The sequence below is a fragment of the Felis catus genome, chromosome E1, assembly GCF_018350175.1.
Source record: "Felis catus isolate Fca126 chromosome E1, F.catus_Fca126_mat1.0, whole genome shotgun sequence".
Lineage (NCBI taxonomy): Eukaryota > Metazoa > Chordata > Mammalia > Carnivora > Felidae > Felis > Felis catus.
The window spans coordinates 53,560,299-53,578,599 of record NC_058381.1 but is presented as its reverse complement, the minus strand read 5'-3'; the positions used below and the strand labels follow the sequence as shown (position 1 = coordinate 53,578,599).

Below are 18,301 nucleotides of genomic sequence, written 5' to 3'. Positions count from 1 at the left end.
CCTACGCGATACAGAATGAAGATAATGATGGCTCCTGACCTTCCCTTCCTGTGGCTGCCTGGCCCTCTTCCTGCTCCATGGAAAAATCCCAGCTCTCACTGCGCCCACTTGACCAAGTGCCCAGTCAGCCGTGGCCAGGAGGACAGGTCCGTGCAGGATGGCCATGACCACAGAGGGCCCACCCTGAGGAGCCCAGAAGCCACCGCTGGGTGCACGGCGATCACAGGACTGGGGCAGAGAGGGCAGACACCATTTTCCTCCTCTGTTGACATCCTTGTGAAATGCTACGCTCCCTCTAAGGAAAATACTGCTCCCCACTGCCCCCGCCCCACCTCGCCCAGTACAGTCATTGTATTATAGTGCTGGCCATCAGTGTAGCGAAACACAACAGTGTCTGAGACATCAACAGCTGTTTCTTGCCTGGCTTTTAGAAATACTTTGGTGGTGGAGGGCTTAGGTGATTCAGTCGGTCGAGCATCCAATTCGTGATTTCGGTTCAGGTCATGATCTTACGATTCATGTGTTTGAGCACCGCATCGGGCCCTGAGCTGACAGTACAGAGCCTACCTTAGATTCTGTCTCCCTTTCTCCCTGCCCCTCCCCATCCCCTTCTCTCTTGAAAATAATAAAAAAAAAAAAAAAAAGAAGAAGAAGAAGAAATACTTTGGTGGGAGTTGGGTATGGGGAATGGTAAATTGAACCTGTGCCTTAGGTCGTTCATCATTCTAAGAGAACTGCCAGAGTCTAATTTTGTTCGTAAGTCCTTCAAGGGGGGTAAAAAAAAATTCTTTCCTCCCGGTTTCTTTCGGCCCTCGAGTCCACAGGAGTCACAGAACCATGAATCAGTCCCCCTCATACCTCCAAAACCGTCCAGCTTTCAGGCATGTCCCAAAGCTGGCTGTACCCCATGCGTGGGCTGTGGGGGAGGAGGCAGGCAGGTGGACCAGCTCACAGCTGCACTCACAAGACAGCCTGTCCCAGGCTGCCTGTCCCTGCAGCTCGGCAGCTCCGTCCTCCTGGGACCAAGACTGCAGTGACCAGTGACTCTTCATGCTGAACCCCAGGGAGGACCAGCAGGTGTCAGCTGCCACCCGAGGGCTTCAAGGTCCCTGGGCAGGGTAATTCCCACGGAGTACAGAATGGGTGACAGCAGCATGCTGCTGGGGGACAGCTGACTCCCTGCTCCCCTGGCTTTGCCTTGTCCCAGGAATCCCGTCTTTTTGTGGAGAAGAGCGTCCTTTTCAGGAAGCCTCGAGAAGCTGGGCTGTTAGGGGTGTGTGTGTGTCAGCTACAGGCATTTTCAGTGAGGCATGTTCTCTGGCTGAATTCCTGCTATGGCTTCCTTCCAGTGGTTGGTGAACTATGAGCAGGGACGGTGCCACGGGGTGGCTTTGGCCATGCTTTCCTCTCTTTCCTGGGACTCTGTCCCACCTCAGAGCAGTTTTCACCACCTGGGAGATTGAGATCGGGGGTGGGAAGCTTCAGCATGCAGCGTGGTGCCGGGGGGGGGGGCTCCCCATTGCCTGGGGGGATGGGTGCCACCGAACAGAAATTCCACCTGCAGCCCTGGCTTCAAATAAGCGCATCACTGCAGGGTACACTTGTATTGGGAAAATAATTCTATAGAGGCCACACTTTTGACCGCCTAGGATCCATTGTCATGGTTGTAGAGTTTCTTGGGTTTTCAGTGCTTCCTAAATCTCAAAAGGATTTGTTGGTAAGTTATAGAACAGAAACTTGTGCACTTAAATAGTGTGAATTTGTCAGATTCAAGCACCTGGATGCTCCTCTGCACACCAGGGCCTCTGCAAGTGGGGAGAGGAAGCTCGGTGACCAGGTGCTTGGAGAGCAGAGACCATGATGCTTCTCTGGCCCCCCCACCACACCTGGTCTGGCCCTCTACTGCACCTGGTCTGACCCCCCCCCACACACACACACACCTGGCCTGGCCCCTCCACCACACCTGGTCTTGCCCTCTACTAGACCTGGTTTCACACCCCCACTACTGCACCTGGTCTGGCTCCCCTCCCACACCTTTCCTGGCCCCTCTACCACACCTGGTCTGGACCCCCTACCCCACCTGTCCTGGCCCCCTTACCACACCTGGTCTGGCCCCCCTACCACATCTGGTCTGGCCCCCCTACCACACCTGATCTGGCCCTCTATGACACCTGGCATGTCCCTGGGTCTGCAAGTTTATCCTTTACCTGGAGGGCAAGCTGCGCTGTGGCCACAGTGGCACATGGTGAAGGGGAGCTGGCTAGAGTCCCGAGTCTGGGCACGAAGCAGGACTTGTGGGCTGGAATTGCCCAGCATTTTCTGTGCCAGCAAAGGCATTCCCTTCCTTTTTCTCCACGGGAACACAGGGATCTGATCTTTGTCTGGTTGCTGAAAACTGAAGCAAATTGAAATTGACTCTCGGATGTGGATATTCAACAAGACGCCTTCACTTGTTGAAAGATGTGGCTGAGTCGTCCGTCCTCCTTTCTACCAACAAGGAGATGCCTCCTTCTCTGCCGTCTGCTGGGGTTGGAGGCGGCAAGGACCACAGGACAGTAGTTCCTTCGGGTCCTTCGCTGGAACCCAACCGGAGACAGTAGACTATGCCAAAAAAAGCACACTTGCGAATGTTAATTAGGGAGTGTTTATTTTAATTAGAGGGAGATCCATGATGGAATATCTTTACTTATCAACATCTCTTAATAAGGTCTTAAGACGTGCCTGTTGACACTGATAAGAATTTGAGCTCGATTCATCTCTCCTGGAACACCTGTCTTTCCCAACAGTTGACTTTACCCAATACAAATAGCAGGGCTAGTAATCCATATTAGAAAGTGTGTCCAGGGGCGCCTGGGTGGCGCAGTCGGTTAAGCGTCCGACTTCAGCCAGGTCACGATCTCGCGGTCTGTGAGTTTGAGCCCCGCGTCAGGCTCTGGGCTGATGGCTCAGAGCCTGGAGCCTGCTTCCGATTCTGTGTCTCCCTCTCTCTCTGCCCCTCCCCCGTTCATGCTCTGTCTCTCTCTGTCTCAAAAATAAATAAACGTTAAAAAAAAAAATTAAAAAAAAAAAAAAAGAAAGTGTGTCCAACTACTTTTTCAAAAAATAACACTAAGTAGATCATTTTTATCCTTTATGGGGTGTTTGCCAGACCCCACAGGGATTCTGTGGCAATACCTGGCTGGTCGTACCAACATCTCATTTAATATGATCAGAGATCCTGCCTTGCTGCTTTCCCTTCTTGCTGGAAATCTGCGTGTGGCCAATGACAGGCCAAGTGGGGGAACCAGTATATTGTGGGCCAGTCTCCCCAGAAGGCCCAGCCAAGTTGTGGGTTCAGAGTAGAAATAGAGACAGCAGGCATGTCCACGCCAGATGGGTGAACCCTCCCGACAGCCAAAAGCAAGTCCTTATGGCCAGGAAATCCCTCCCGTAGTATGATGTGACACTGCCTCCTCATCCAGCATGTCACACCCCTCCCAGCCCAGGGACAGTGCCCAGATGGGCGGGAGCAGGGGAGGAATCAAAACTGGGCTCTCCCAGCATCCTTGAAGCCTCCCATTGCCACTGGGGGTGGGCATGCCCCCTTCCTCACGGCCCCCATTGCCCACACGGTCCCCTCCAGCCACAGATGCCCCAAGATGGTTATATTGCTATTTTTTAAAATAAATAACCCATGAGGACCTGGGAACATATAAGTGGCAGCTTGGCCTCGCTCTAGGACTGAGCCCCTATTTAATGTTGAGGCATCATGTGTCCACAAGGGCCAACACAAGGCCACCCTCTCCATTCTTTTCAATCCCGCCTATCACCACATCCATGGTCATCCCTGCCTGGGAAGCAGCTCAGCGGGGGCAAAGGCCACTTTTCTCCCAGGGAAGGAGTATTTTCAACCCCCGTTCAGTGAGGTATGTCATACGTTTCAAGAACCTCCTCCCTCAAGGTAATGTGTCCCCTTTGTCTGAATCCCTCCAGCTGCAATATGAGTCATGTTTCTCTTGTTCGGTCCTCAGTAGAGATGAGAACAAGTAAGTTGTCCTCTTTCACCTCATTTCTCCACCTTTGGGATTTGCTGTTGGTGGTGCTGGTGGCAGCAGCTGTTTGTTCGTTTTTTTAAGATTTTATTATTTAAAAACATTTTTTAATGTTTTTAATGTTTATTTTTGAGAGAGAGAGAGAGAGAGTGAGTGAGTAGGGGAGGGGCAGAGAGAGAGGAGACACAGAATCTGAAACAGGCTCCAGGCTCCGAGCTGTCAGTACAGAGCCCCATGCGGGACTCGAACCCATGAATCACAAGATCATGACCTGAGCTGAAGTCGGACGCTTAACTGACTGAGCTACCTAGGCGCCCCTCCAAAAAATTTTTTAATTTATTTAAATTCAAGTTAGTTAACATATAGTGTAATATTGGTTTCAGGAGTAGGACTCAGTGATTCATCACTTAACATTTAATACCCAGTGCTCATCCCAACAAGTGCCCTCCTTAATGCCCATCCCGTATTTAGTCCATTCCCCCCACTCCCTCTAGCAACCCTCAGTTTGTTCTCAGTATTTAAGAGTCTCTCATGGTTTGTCTCCCTCTTTCTTTTTATCTTATTTTTCCTTCCCTTCCCTTATGTTCATCTGTTTTGTTTCTTAAATTCCACATATTAATGGAATCATATGATATTTATCTTTCTCTGATTGACATATTTTGCTTGGCATAATACACTCTAGTTCCATCCACATTGTTGCACATGGCAAGATGTCATTCTTTTTGATCGCTGAGTAATATTCCATTATATATATATATATATACCACATCTTCTTTATCCATCCATTAGTCGATGGACATTTAGGCTCTTTCCATAATTTGGCTATTGTTGAACTTTAAAAAAAAAATTTATTTGAGAGAGAGAGAGAGCACACAACCAGGGGAGGGGCACAGAGAGAGGGAGACACAGAATCCAAAGCAGGCTTCAGGCTCTGGGCTGTCAGCACAGAGCCCAACACGGGCTGGAACTCATGAACCATGAGATCATGACCTGAGCCGAAGTCCAGCACTTAACCCAATGAGCCACCCAGCCGCTCCTCTTGTTGAAATTTTTAAGTAGTCTTTACACCCAAGAGATTACTTGGCTAATCTCTTACTTGGGGCTCAAACTCACAACTCTGAGATCAAGAGTCACACACTCTACCGAATGAGCCAGCCAGGAGCCCCCGTGGCCATGTTTAATATTAAGCCCCCACAGGCTGTGAGCTGCTCTCTTAAATTTAATACTTTTTGAATCGAGGGGAAAAAGTCATAACATCCTTCATTTCCTTCATGGCCATTGTGTTGACCTTCTCTAAGTGGCTTTTGGCTGTAATGTCTAGAACCGATAGCAAGGACACTTAAACCAGAGACCCAGCTAGAGCATTGAAAGTTGAGTAATCAGGAGATCCCATGGCCCCTGCACGACCACCCTGAGATGCAAAGAAGGAACAGCAGAGGCAGTGGCTGGAGAACCGAGGCTTCCCATCAGCGCATTAAGTGACAGACTGAGGGTTTAGTTCACTGCCCCCCAGTGTGAAAGCCACCCAAGAGGAATGTAATCGTGAGCTGTGGTGAGAGAGTGGCAGAGCCCAGGACAGGGAGATGAGACCCCCCACAGTCTTTAGCCCTGGCCTGAGTGCCCCAGACACCCAAATCTGTATTTCAGAAGGCTCTGTCTTGCTGAGACCATCTGACAGCCGGGCCCACATGGAGAGGAGCATAACCAGGTGGGGAGAGGAGGGGTGTCCCCACAGCAGCTCAGCTGAACCAGTAACCACATTTCTCCTGACCCCATGCTGGCTTTTCCTCCCATCCCCCATGTGACCTGACACCGTGAATGTCAGGCAGAGCTGAAATGTCACCTACGTCAACTGTTTTGGAGGCTGGCAAGGTCTCTTGGAGAAGACCTGTGAACTATTCCCCTCCCCCCACCATGCCCTTAAAAACAAAGGAATAGTAGGGGCGCCTGGGTGGCTCAGTCCAGCTAAATGTCTGACTCCGGCTCAGGTCGTGATCTCATAGTTTGTGGATTTGAGCCCCGAGTCAGGCTCTCTGCTGACAGCTCAGAGCCTGGCATCTGCTTCAGATTCTGTGTCTCCCTTTCTCTGCCCACTGCCCCCCCACCCCCACTAGCACTCTGTCTCTCAAAAATAAATGTTAAAAAATTAAAAAGAAAACAACAACAAAGAAATGGCTAGCCCTCAATGGAAAAAGAAAATATTAGTTGCTATGGTCCGAACGTTCGTATCCTTCCCCATATTCATACACTGAAATCCTGCCCCCCAAGGTGATGATATCAGGAGGTTGAAGATAGGAACCCAGGGATTAGAGTCTATGACAGAGGCTTAAGAAAGGTCCCTCGCCCTTCACCACGTCAGGACATGGCAAGAAGGTGCGTCTGTGAACCCGGAAGGAGGCTCTCACCAGACACCCCGTCTGCCAGCATCTTGGCCTCGGACTTTCAGCCTCCAGAACTGTTGAGAAATGGATTCGTGTTAGTTATTAGCCACCCGGGTTATGGTATTTGGTTATAGCAGCCAGAGCAGGCCAAGACACTAGTTTTTAACTACTCATTTTCCTACCATCTATTTAAACTCTTAGAGTGTTCTAGAATAGTTTCAAAACGCTTCCCCTCGATGAGAAACCAGTGGTTCTCAACCGGCCACGATATTTCCCAGGGGACATTAGGCAGTGCCCGGAGACATTTTTGACTAGCACCCCTCATGGGGAGGGGGCGTGGCCAGCATCTAGAGGGCAGAGGCCAGGGATGCGGCTCGACGTCCTAAGATGTCTAGGCCGGCCTCGTACAAGACAGTGTCCGTAGCGAGAAAGCCTTCCCCGAGCACATCATCCTGTACGCGAAGCATCGTTATCCTCCTTCCATTTCTAGAGGAACCTTAAATAACATACCGGACCTGAGCCGTAGCCTTTTTGTTATTCTTCTCCCCGGTGGGGGACAAGATGGGATGGAGACACAGGAGGGTGGGGAGATGGAGGGAGGGACGCACACGCACCTGCCGTCCAACCCTGCAGGAGGGCGGCGGGGGCGGCCTGGGCTTTCTGAGCCTATTCTCCGGCTTGGCTTGTCCTCAGGACTCTGCCTCGCCCACCATCTATCTGCCAGATGCGCCACTACAGATCTGGGATTTATCTTCTCTCTCTTTGCACCCGAGTTAATGGCAGTGGCTGTGAAAAGAGGCAGCAGCTCACTGATAATATTCCAGTCACTTGGGTTTCTTGTCTTAATTACCTTCCTAATTTGCACTTTTGGTGGAACACCTGGGGTGTGAGCACCAGTCGGCAATTTTTTCCTCTGCTCCTTCTCCACCCAGCGGGTTCTTTCTGCCATCTGTTGATCTTAAATATCTGCCTTAATTCTTTTATTTATGTTCTTTCCGCGCGTGTAATTTATCTTGGTCTCTCATTAGCTTCTCTGCCAGGCTCTATTCCACCTTCGGACGAGGTAGCGATTACATTTCTTTCCCCATCGCCTGCCCTTCCCCTGGCGGTGGGAAACTGCTTCTCCCCCCCCCCCCCCCAGGACACAGCTTATGCTTTTGGAGCAGAGAGGAGGGACCCTCTTCATGTGCAGATCATCACAGAATGTTCCGCACTGTTGGCCCAGGTACAGGGTGGGGGCAGAGGGACTATGCATTCACTGCTCCAAACCCCTTCAGAGTACGGATTCGGATGCCAGCTCTTGCCACCCACACCTGGGAGAAAGCCACAAGTACAGGTTGGCAAACGGGTGGGGGGGAGTGGGGGACCTGGCTCTGCTGCTCGGGGCTGCGTGCGTCCCTTTGGGCAGACGCTATTTTTTCCTGCCTTAACTGGTTACTCCCCTGCCCAACCTCCCAGAGCTACTGTGAGTCCAAGTGCTGGGGCTTTTGCTAAATAACCAGAAGGGGTTAGTTCGCTGATTAATATAGGTCCTGTTGCTCTGGGCTGCGCTATCGTTTACATTAAAGTGACTGATTAGAGGGGCGCCTGGGTGGCGCAGTCGGTTAAGCGTCCGACGTCAGCTCAGGTCACGATCTCACGGTCCGTGAGTTCGAGCCCCGCGTCGGGCTCTGGGCTGATGGCTCAGAGCCTGGAGCCTGTTTCCGATTCTGTGTCTCCCTCTCTCTCTGCCCCTCCCCCGTTCATGGCTCTGTCTCTCTCTGTCTCAAAAATAAATAAACGTTAAAAAAATAAAATAAAATAAAGTGACTGATTAGAGCAAAATCTTTAACAAAAGAGCCAACCAGCTGCTGTTTATACTTTAGAAAAGCACATTTTTTTTTCAAAGGAAGGGAGATGCCCCTCTGATGTTATAAAACACCTCTTAGTCCCTCCCCAGCTTTGGACACCTCTCCCCAGTGGGTCAGGGCTCCCTGGTGAAGTTCTTTGCCTTGGAGACCCGCAGTCACCGCTGAGAGCCGGCTGAGGGCTTGGCTGTTTGGGCACAAAACAAGAATGAGGACAGCAGCTTTGGAAACACTGGAGTCTCTGAGGGTAGGGGACTGGTCAAATGGAAGAAGCGTCGGAGATGTCCTCCAGCTTTCTGATCTCATGACCGCGGGCACCGGCAGCTACTGTGATTCAGATTCTGTGTCTCCCTCTCTCTCTCTGCCCCTCCCCTGCTCACAAGAGACCACAGCTCTGTCACTCTCTGTCCCTCAAAAATGAATAAATGTTAAAAAAAATTTTCTTTTTTTTAAAGGCGCCTGGGTGGCTCAGTCGGTTAAGCATCCAATTTCAGCTCTGGTCATGATCTCACGGTCCGTGAGTTCCAGCCCCGTGTCGGGCTCTGGGCTGACAGCTCGGAGCCTGGAGCCTGCTTTGGATTCTGTGGCTCCCTCTCTCTCGGCCCCTCCCCTGCTCGCACTCTGTCTCTCTCTCTCTCAAAAATGACTAAATGTAAAAAAAAAAAAAAAATTTTAGAATTTACATCAGGAGCCTTAACAATTATATAAAAATAAATCAGTCTTTAAAGCCTCGATCCTGAAACATGCGGTTGCTCTGGTGGTGTTGATTGCCTGGCCACTTCGGCCCCAGAGCCTGTTGGACGCAGTGTCTCAGGGGCTTCTCTGCAGCCGGCTCTGGAGTGTGCTAGGCATGCTGGGAGGGTGCTGTCTGCCATCTGGTTTTGGAAAAACCTCCTCCCCCCCCCCACCCCCCACCCCAACCAAACCGATAACTTCTGAGCCTGGCAGTGGCCCAAGAGTCATACCACGTGATCTCTGGGGTTTCCTCTACCTCTAAAGTCCTAGGATTCTGTATCCCACCATTGGTCATTATGAGGAATATGGGAAGATACTTGGAGGAGCATGAGAATCCCAAATTCTCAACCAGCAACCCCCATAGGGTCCCCACAGGAGATTGAAGCACAAAGGGTAAGGTGAGGGAAGAAAAGAGCCCTTTAGGCCTTAGCAGGGTGTTCGGACTCCAAACCCCATTGTGGTCCCTCGGTGAACCAGACTAGATAATGGGTGAGCTCTTACCCTTTCACATGGGACAAGCGTGAGCAGCTCTTTTTTCTCCAGGTGCCTCCTAGAATCCTAGCATCCTTGGCCCACCCCAACTAAAAAGGACACAAGGATAAAAAGGCGTTTCAAAGAGGCGGTGAATCCCAAAAGAAGACAAGCCCTTCTCACTCAGTGGATTTTTCCCTCTTCCCTCTTTATAACAAAAAAGTTCCTCCTGGCCCCAAAAGCCCTTGGTCTTGATTCTGACCAGTATTGGTAGGTCTCTTTCCTGTTATGATTCAGGGGATCTTTAAACTGTCCCACAGATACCAGAAAATGTCTTAACATCATGGTTCTACCCCACTGGTCCCAGGCCACTGGACCATTTTTCTGTAACCTTTCCTTCTCCATCAGATACTTGTAGACAAGCAGTGTTCTTCCACATTTGATCAAAGTCAGAGTGTTGGTAGCCTTGGCAGGCTTACTAGTCCCTCTGGAGAGGACTTGGGGAATCATCTTGTCCATCCCTAAGCTTAAGCTAGACTGTAGCCACACCATCTCAGAGTAGACTGTAACAGTCTACCATTTCAAGATGGCCCCTCGAATGTCTGGGAAGACATCATTGGGCCCCTGCACCAATCTCGGACTTCTTGTTGCGTGAGCTAAATAAAACCCTATGTGTTTAGCTTAGGAGCCCGTCATCAATCTCTTTCAGTAAAGGGCCAGACAGTAAATATTGTAGGTCTTTGGGCCATATGTTCTCTATCACAACTACTCATCTCTGCGGATGCAGCGCAAAAGCAGCCACAGACAACTTGTCAACAAATTAAGCCAATAAAACTTTATTTGTGAACACTAAAATTATACAACTTTCATGTGTCACGAAATACTATTCTTTCTTTGATTTTTTTTTCCAGTTATTTAAAAACGTAAACGTTCTTAGCTTTCAGGCCATACCAAAATAGGCAGTGGGCTGAATTTGGCCCCCAGACCATTGCCAGCCAACCCCGGGTTTAAACTCCAGTTATGTGGGTTTTCTGTTACTGGCAGCCTAATGCGGTCTCACCTGACACAGCGATGGTAATGAACCTTGTTCGAAAATTGCTCCTAACCCTTCATGCTTTTTTATTCCATTTCAGAGGGTCTTGCTGTTGGCGTCGGATTTGGGGCTGTGGAAAAGACGGCATCCGCCACCTTTGAGAGTGCCAGGTAAGCCAGCACCTGCTACCTAGAGCCTGGCACCGTACCCAGTGGTGCTCTGAAAATGCTTATTACCTCGATGGGCACCCCTGGCCCCAGAGGGCCAGGACTGGTGGAAGTTGGTGGGGGAGGTCAGGTGAAGATTGCCTGAGAGAGGGGTTCCATCAAACAAGCTGGTTTACGCCGTTTGTCAGATGAGCTATCTAATGGGTAACCGCTTTGAAAACACAACATGGAAATAATCGTCTGCGTTCTCCAAATCCTTTAAATGTATAAAGACTAAAGACAAAAAAAAAAAAATTGACAAAGCCAGCAACTGATGCTCTCAACTGCTCCCTCTTTTTGAAGCCACTCCTTTCTCTTTCCGGACCCTGCGCTCTCCTGGTTTCCCCCCACTTCCTGTTCCTCTACAGGTTCTTCTGTGGGCTTCTCGTCCTGCGACCCTCTCTGAAATGTTGATGTTGCCTGGGATCCGTCTCTGGGGCTTCGTTTCTTCTCACTTAGTGTACTCTCCTTGGGGAATCTCCTCCATTCCCGAGACTTTATTTTTCCGTGCATTTGCTGGTGATGCCAATGTTGATCTTCAGCCTAGACTGTTTTCTGGAACTTACACCTACGGGTCCAGCTACCTTGCAGACATCTCCACTCAAATGTTTTTCAGGATCCCCACGCTCAGCATTTCCAAAGTTGAGCTTATTGTCTTCTGCTGCCATCCTGCAAAAACCTGTCCCTCCTCCAGGGTTCCCCATCACCCCCTTGCACCCGGTTGCCCAAACCAAACTCACTGCTATCCTTGACTCCTCATGTCCATAGACAGTCTTTCCGCAGACAATCTGTGCCTTCTAAGTTCTTCTTCTCTTCTACCTCCCTGGCCCCACACAGGGCCTAGGCAAGGCTATCGTCTCGGGACCACGGAGGCTTATGGCTTATCCTGTAGCCATAATGGAGATGTGTTCTACGTGGTCCCTTGTGCCTACAGGACCGTGAATACTACAGCCTTGGGCTGCAGGAGAGCAGGGAGGAGCCTTCCATCCAAGGGTGGCAAACTCAGGTGCCTTCAGAAGACTAAGGGGCAAGAAATTGAGTGGAGACCATCCTGGGGTGGAGACAGTTAGGAACAGTGAGGACAGAGGTGAACCTCCACTGGGCAGCACATGCACTATCTCAAGGCACAATCATTTTAAAAATATGATTCATGTTCAAGAGATGGTCCCGGGGGCCACTGGTTTCTGACCCCTGCATCCAGCTCATTTCTCTGCCTTCTGACCGACTTTTTCCCCCTGTGGCAGTGGCTCCGCCTCCTTCAGTGATCAACCTGGTTTCTATTCCCCTGCTTGTCAGGAACTCATTTCTCACAGAGCCCCTTTCCCGCCCTCCCTCGGCTGCTGAACTTATGTGAGGCCTCTTTATGCCCCATCCCCTCCTTTTAGCTCCTCAGCCAGTGTGGGACCCCTGTGTGTTAAGTGTAGTCTCTGCTGGTCTTTATTTATTATTATTTTTTTAATTTTGGGGGAGGTCAGAGAGAGAGGGAGAGAGAGAATCCCCAGCAGGCTCCACATTCAGCACGGAGCCCGGCGCAGGGCGCAAGGCTCAGACTCACAACCCTGAGACCATGACTCAAGTTGACGAAGTCAAGAGTCAGACGCTCAACCGACTGAGCCACCCAGGCGCCCCCCTGTAGGGCTTTAAATTCTAATGCTACATGTTAAGGGACATGTGTGCTCCTTGAGGCCCCAGACGTGCATGTGGGCCGGCATGTTCCAAGTCGAAATTTCCCCTGTTCTCAACTTCTTTTTCCCACCTGTCAAACTGGTGGGTTCCTCCAGCATCATCCGTTCATGTGATACCTATTGTGAAAACCAGATGAGCTGGTTGATGGAGGGTGGGGGGAGGGCAGAGGGGACTTCATAGTGTAGAAGTGTCGCCAAAATCAAGGGTTAATTGTGATTCCTAATTCCCTGCAGGCTGCTCTTCTCACCCTGGGAGACGGGAGAGGGTCGGGGAGTATGGCTTTTTTGCCGTTTTGATCTTGGCCTCGCTTAGACCAGGAGAAACTTCCGAGTCAGCAGGATCCCAGGAGCCGAGCCTGTCAGCATCCACAGGCCGGGTCCTCCTGGAGCTCGGGCGCCGTGCACGTTGCAGGGGGTCGGTGGCTGGCAAGTGACAGCCCTGCCCCCAGCCAGGCTTTCAGTCCAGCCACATCTCCCGCGACATCGGGATGGCCACTCGGACGGCCCTCTATTCTATTACCTGCACTTTCCGCTAATCTTTATAAATATTTCTGAAGAAAGTAGAGCAACAATCTTTCTGACCCAGCCCCTCTCTTCCCTTGAACAGACGCTCTCTGAGTTACATAAACCCCCAACAGGACCTTCCAGTTGGGATTGACCTGGGGCGGCAGTCTTGGTATTTTCAGCCTCAAAAAACCCCCTGCTAATGGAGCCACTGGGGGGTTCTCACCACCCCCCGCCCTCCACCCACTCTCAGCCACAGCATGTGGGGCTTTGCTGTTGTCACCACTGTGTCCAGAGTATCTTGGGAGGGAAGGTTCCCCCTCCAACAGGCCCTCCCCATCAGGCCACCCCCCCCATAAATCCACCTACAGTTGTGATTTGGGTTCTTCCTTTTCAAATGCCCGGGGGCGGGGGGAGGGGGTGAGGATGGTGATGCATAAGAGCCCCCAGGCAAGGCACGAGGGAGAAGGAGAAAGAACAAGGCTAATGCCGGAAGGCTGGCTGCAAAAGCAAAGTCATCCGATGATTAAACGCATCTTGTACAAGAGACAGGTTTTGCCTTTTGAAATCCCAGCTCCGGGTGATGAACGAGGGGCACGCCTAAGACATGACACAGAAAAGCTTGAAAACAAAGGAGTGAAAAAAGGTGGAAGGTGCACCCTGGCCAAAAAGAAAGCAGGTATTACAGTCTTGGAATCAGACAAAACAGACTTTCGGGCAGAAAGCCACGTAAAGAATGGAGGTCAGTACTTTGCCGGAAGAGGAACAGTGCCCCGGGCTGATGGGCACCTGTATGCTCCTGGCAACCTAAGTCTCACACTGGGGAAGGACAATGGTCAGAATTTCAAGGGAAGTCAGACAAAACCGTCGTCATGGTGAAGGGTTAGGATTCCCCGCCCGGGCACTGAGAAGGCAGATAAAAAGTTAACACGACATACATCATGGATGTGCGTAGAGCCCCAGCCTGGTGATGAAAAAACCGACTTTCTTGTCAAGCCCGCGTGCGCATGGTTCCCAAAATTGATGAGCGCCGTGCCGCAGAGAAAAGTCGGAATGCCCCCCAAATCGATACCACTCAGACCACATTCTGTGACCGCAGTGTGACATAATTGAAAATCAATACCAGAAAAGATGGCCTAAATAATTGGTTAGTGGGCAGTGAAACCAGTAACACCATAAGAAGGGCACAGCGTGAGCTCCAAGGAAGGGATACAAACCGAGTTACTAAGAAACCAGTGGATGAAGGGCAGGCTCTTCCTCCGTGTCACGGGCACTTCATAGAACGGTGGTACTTCATCAGGACCGGGGGGGATGGTCAGCTTGAATTGGTGGACACGATGGAGGCGGGTAATATTGTGAAGAAAGGCCCAGGTAGGTCCCAAGGCATTTTCAGGGCCGGCGGAGAGGTGAAGTCACTGAGATGGAGCTCACATGGTGCTTTCTGGAAGGTAAGCCTGACGGCTAAGAAAGCACATCATGCACCGAGAGGTTGGCAGCTAGGGTGGGTTCTGATATCCAGGGAGATGAAATGACAAAACCCAAGAGGTGGTTTGATCCGTGATCTGGCTCCCGTGGAATAATTTGAGGCGAGGACATAGATGGACCCGTGTTGACCACCCACAGCTGTGTGCCCTCAGAGCAGGACGAGGGATGTGGGACTGAAGGGAGACCACAAGGAGGGGAGGGAGGAAGAGCTTTGAATGCAGACCCACCAGACGGCATCTGTCGGCGGATTTTGTTGTCCTGCGGAAGGGAGAAGGGGGAATTCAGGTTTGAGCGTAGGGAGACCTAGATAATCATGCAGGGCTCCGGGAGGGCCCGGAGGGCGAGAGGATGCATTTGCAGGTACTTGGCAACAAGAGTTACCTGGCATGTGCCTGGGGCCCACGTGGACCAAGCTAGCTGCTTTTCATTTAGCCCAGGGGTCTCAGCAAACTGTAGCCCCCGGGCCAGGTCCGGCCCAACACCCGGTTCTGGAAACGGCGTTTGCTTCGAACACAGCCGACACTCATTTGTTGACATATTGTCCGTAACTCCTGGTAATAATGGAGGCGGGCAGTTGCCGCAGAACCTCAAGGCCGAAAGCTGAGCGTCTATAGTCATCTGGCCCTTTGCAGACCAAAGTATGCAGGCCTCTAATTCAGCGGAAAACCGTAATTTTACTGCAGATTCATCAGCAAATGCTCTGACACCAACTAACTCTTGTACGACCTCTTTCTTGTGCCCTGTTAATAATGCATCCGGAAGCCACATATCTGCAGCCACCACGGGAGAAAAGAAAGGTATAAAATAAAGACTCCCAAGGAGGCACGATCCTTAATTGAATTTCTCCACAACCAGGACTCAGGCAGGACGCAGGCATGTAATTTGTGTAGGGCTGCTGCTGCCACCCTGTGTTCGGATGCTGTTACTTCACCTTTATGGCGCCTGTCCCCATGCCTTCCCTCCATCCACCCTCCTTCCTCACTGGATAGCTGGTGTGGCACTGTTTATCCCGAATTCAGTGTCCTCTGAACTGCGAAGCATCTCAGGCAGCAAAGGGAAGCCCGTGGTTCAAGGGAAACATAGCTTTCTTCTCTCCAGTCTGGTCCCATCGCAATTTCTTCTGGTGTCACCGCCAAGAAATTCTTCAGACCACATGTCCCTTGGGAGTTTGCTGCTTAAACAGTTTTCCTTTCTGAAGTGGCATTACCTCCAAAGAACATGTTCCCGACGGAGGAAACGTGCCCTCGGCTGTCACTTGACTCAGCGGCAGGCATAATGCAAACTAGCGGGGAGAGCAAGGCTATTTACACTTCACATACAGACCACTTCCTATTAGGCTTTGACTGAGCACACACGTTGGGTGGCGTTTGTCACCCACGAACATACCCTGACCGGCAGGTGCAACAGGCTCTGGGTAGCCAAGGAGGCTGGCTGCAGACTCATGGTCTTTGTGGATAATCCACAAAGCACATCCCCAAGATACGCCTCGAATGTGTTTCTTGTGTCCCAACCAGCTAATGCTAACCGACATCTAGATACTTGGGAAGGGATGCCTGGTGGATTAGTCTGCATCTGGACCTAAGGTGGCTCACTAAGTTGCACAGGAGGGACATCAAAATAAATTTTAAAGTGTATGTCTGCCTCCCTTATCAAGGGGTAAATCATAAGTCAGATATATACTTTCCCTGGCTGAAAAACCAACACACGTGTTGGTATATTAACAATCATTTAAGACAGCAGTCATTAGTCAACCAAGCAGCCATTTGTTTAGAAACAAAAATGGTAGGGCGCCTGGCTGGCTGGCTCAGTTGGTCAAGCACCTGACTTCGGCTCAGGTCATGATCTCACAGTCCATGAGTTCAAGTCCCGTGTCAGGGTCTGTGCTGACAGCTCGGAGTCTGGAGCCTGCTTCGAATTCTGCGTCTCCTTCTCTCTCTATGCCCCTCTCCTGCTCTCGCTCTTGTCTCTCTCTCCCTCTCTCTGTCAAAAATAAATAAACATTAAAAAAAAATGGCAGTAGACACATTTTCCTGGTCATTAGTCAACAGTAACCAGTCGATATGTCTTTATGTGGAAGACCCATTACCTATGTGCATCTGTCTGTCCAATTAATCCCCCTACTTTGGATCCAGAAAATTATTGAAAATAGGTTTACCAATTAAATGTAGAGAAGGTCAAGAGCAGGCCTCACTGTTGTGGTGGGGAGGGGTCTCGGAGAACTAAGTGTAAATTTCTTCAGCATCGTCCACTCACACATCTACCGTAACCGCCTGCACGGTCAAGCCGCCCTTACAAAGTCCCTAGATCACCCTGTGGCAGGACCAGCTGCCAGACTTCCAGAGAATTCTCAAGAGACTCTGCATGCCTCAGGCTGCCGCTCTTGACTTCCCCGCGCGCCCGCAGCTCTGGGTCTCACCGTTCCAGAGCCCAGCCCGGTCTCTCTGGAGACTGGTCTTCAGGCTGAGAAGCGCAGCCCCAGCATGAGGTCAGGAAAGGTGCCCGGGAGAGGAGGTCCTTGCACCCCTTGACCCAACCACTGCCACCCCTTTCACAGCAGAATAACACACACGCCCTCTCCCGCTCCCCGCACCACAAACCCCACCGCCACACGCTTCAATCACCCCAGAAAGCGAATTCTTGCGCTGTTCTGTATGTGTGACGGCGGACTGTGCTCTCCATTTTATTTTATGCAAACAAGCCCTTCTCCTGAACCCATCAAGCTACCTTGCCCGGGATTCTAGAGTTATCTATCGGCAGCTCTTTCTCTTACATGCTTCTTTCCAGTCCTCCCACACACCGATCCCTTTACCCTGTATTCTGACGAGAGAGAGGAATTTGCAAGTGTGGGCAGGCAGGCAGCAGGTGGTGGCCAGTGCCCCCGTGTGGTGGCTAGCCATCATCGATGCCAGGTGACAAAACCATGACAAAGGGACAAAAGCAGTCGGGACACGTGGATGGCTGAAGCAGTGTGGATCTCAGACAGAAGTCACACCTACAAAAGTTTAAGACCCGGTGTTATATACATACAAGTTTATAAAAATGCTGTGTGCATTTCCCGAAATAGTTACATCTTTATATCCCTGCCTTGTTGACCCCAATAGTTCATTGGATTCAGCCCTGACGGTGCTCCACTGTCGTGTTATTTTCCCGCATCAGCATAACGGCCAAGTTTTTGCGTGGTCCCGGCACAGAGAGGAGGGTGGATGTGGAAGGCACCAGAAGAGAGCAGGAAGTCCCTCGGGGCCGTGACTGTCGGCACCAGTAGGAAAGCAGTGGGGTGAACGGGCTTACCTTCAAGACACCCAAAAATTCATTCGATTTTTCTTTATGTTTTATTTTGCTAATGACTTCAAAAAACAATGTTATGAAAATTAGTCTATTAGTCCTGGAAGTAAAGAGGATGGGCCTAAAAGCCTGCCAAACACATGGACAGAGCCAGACTCGGGCCCAGCACTTCCTTGTAGGCAACTGGAGAGCCATTCCCTCCACAGAGCTGTTCCCGAGCACGCCCCACACGGTTTTTTGTTCTGTTTGGTTTTAATTTTTTTTAACGTTTATTTTTGAGAGCGAGAGACAGAGCATGAGCAGGGGAGGAGCAGAGAGAGAGGGAGACACAGAATCGGAAGCAGGCTCCAGGCTCTGAGCCGTCAGCACAGAACCCGACGCGGGGCTCAAACCCACAAACCGTAAGATCATGACCTGAGCCGAAGGTGGACGCTCAACCGACTGAGCCACCCAGGCGCCCCCTTCTTTTTCCCTCGTCCCCACTGACCCTCAAGAAGTGCCCCTCCCATCCTCAGAACCCCTGGGGGTTCTCCAACAGTCCTCCCGAGAACAGCCTCCAGGTGCTTTGCTCCAGGAGGCCTGACTGAAAGGAGCCGGCAGGGTTGGGGGATGGGAAGCGAGGGCGAGAAAGGAATGGT

At 51.0% G+C, this 18,301-nt stretch overlaps 1 protein-coding gene across 14 annotated transcripts in view; it reads left to right on the top strand.

The window, feature by feature from the left end:
- SLC39A11 (solute carrier family 39 member 11) overlaps nt 1-18,301 on the top strand; it is a 428,457-nt gene that overhangs the window by 349,823 nt on the left and 60,333 nt on the right. For all 14 annotated transcript variants that reach the window (XM_045045246.1, XM_045045244.1, XM_045045245.1 and 11 more), the window contains one exon: nt 10,599-10,668. In XM_045045246.1, coding sequence (XP_044901181.1) covers nt 10,599-10,668 — 70 coding nt within the window. The remainder of the gene's footprint in view (nt 1-10,598; nt 10,669-18,301) is intronic.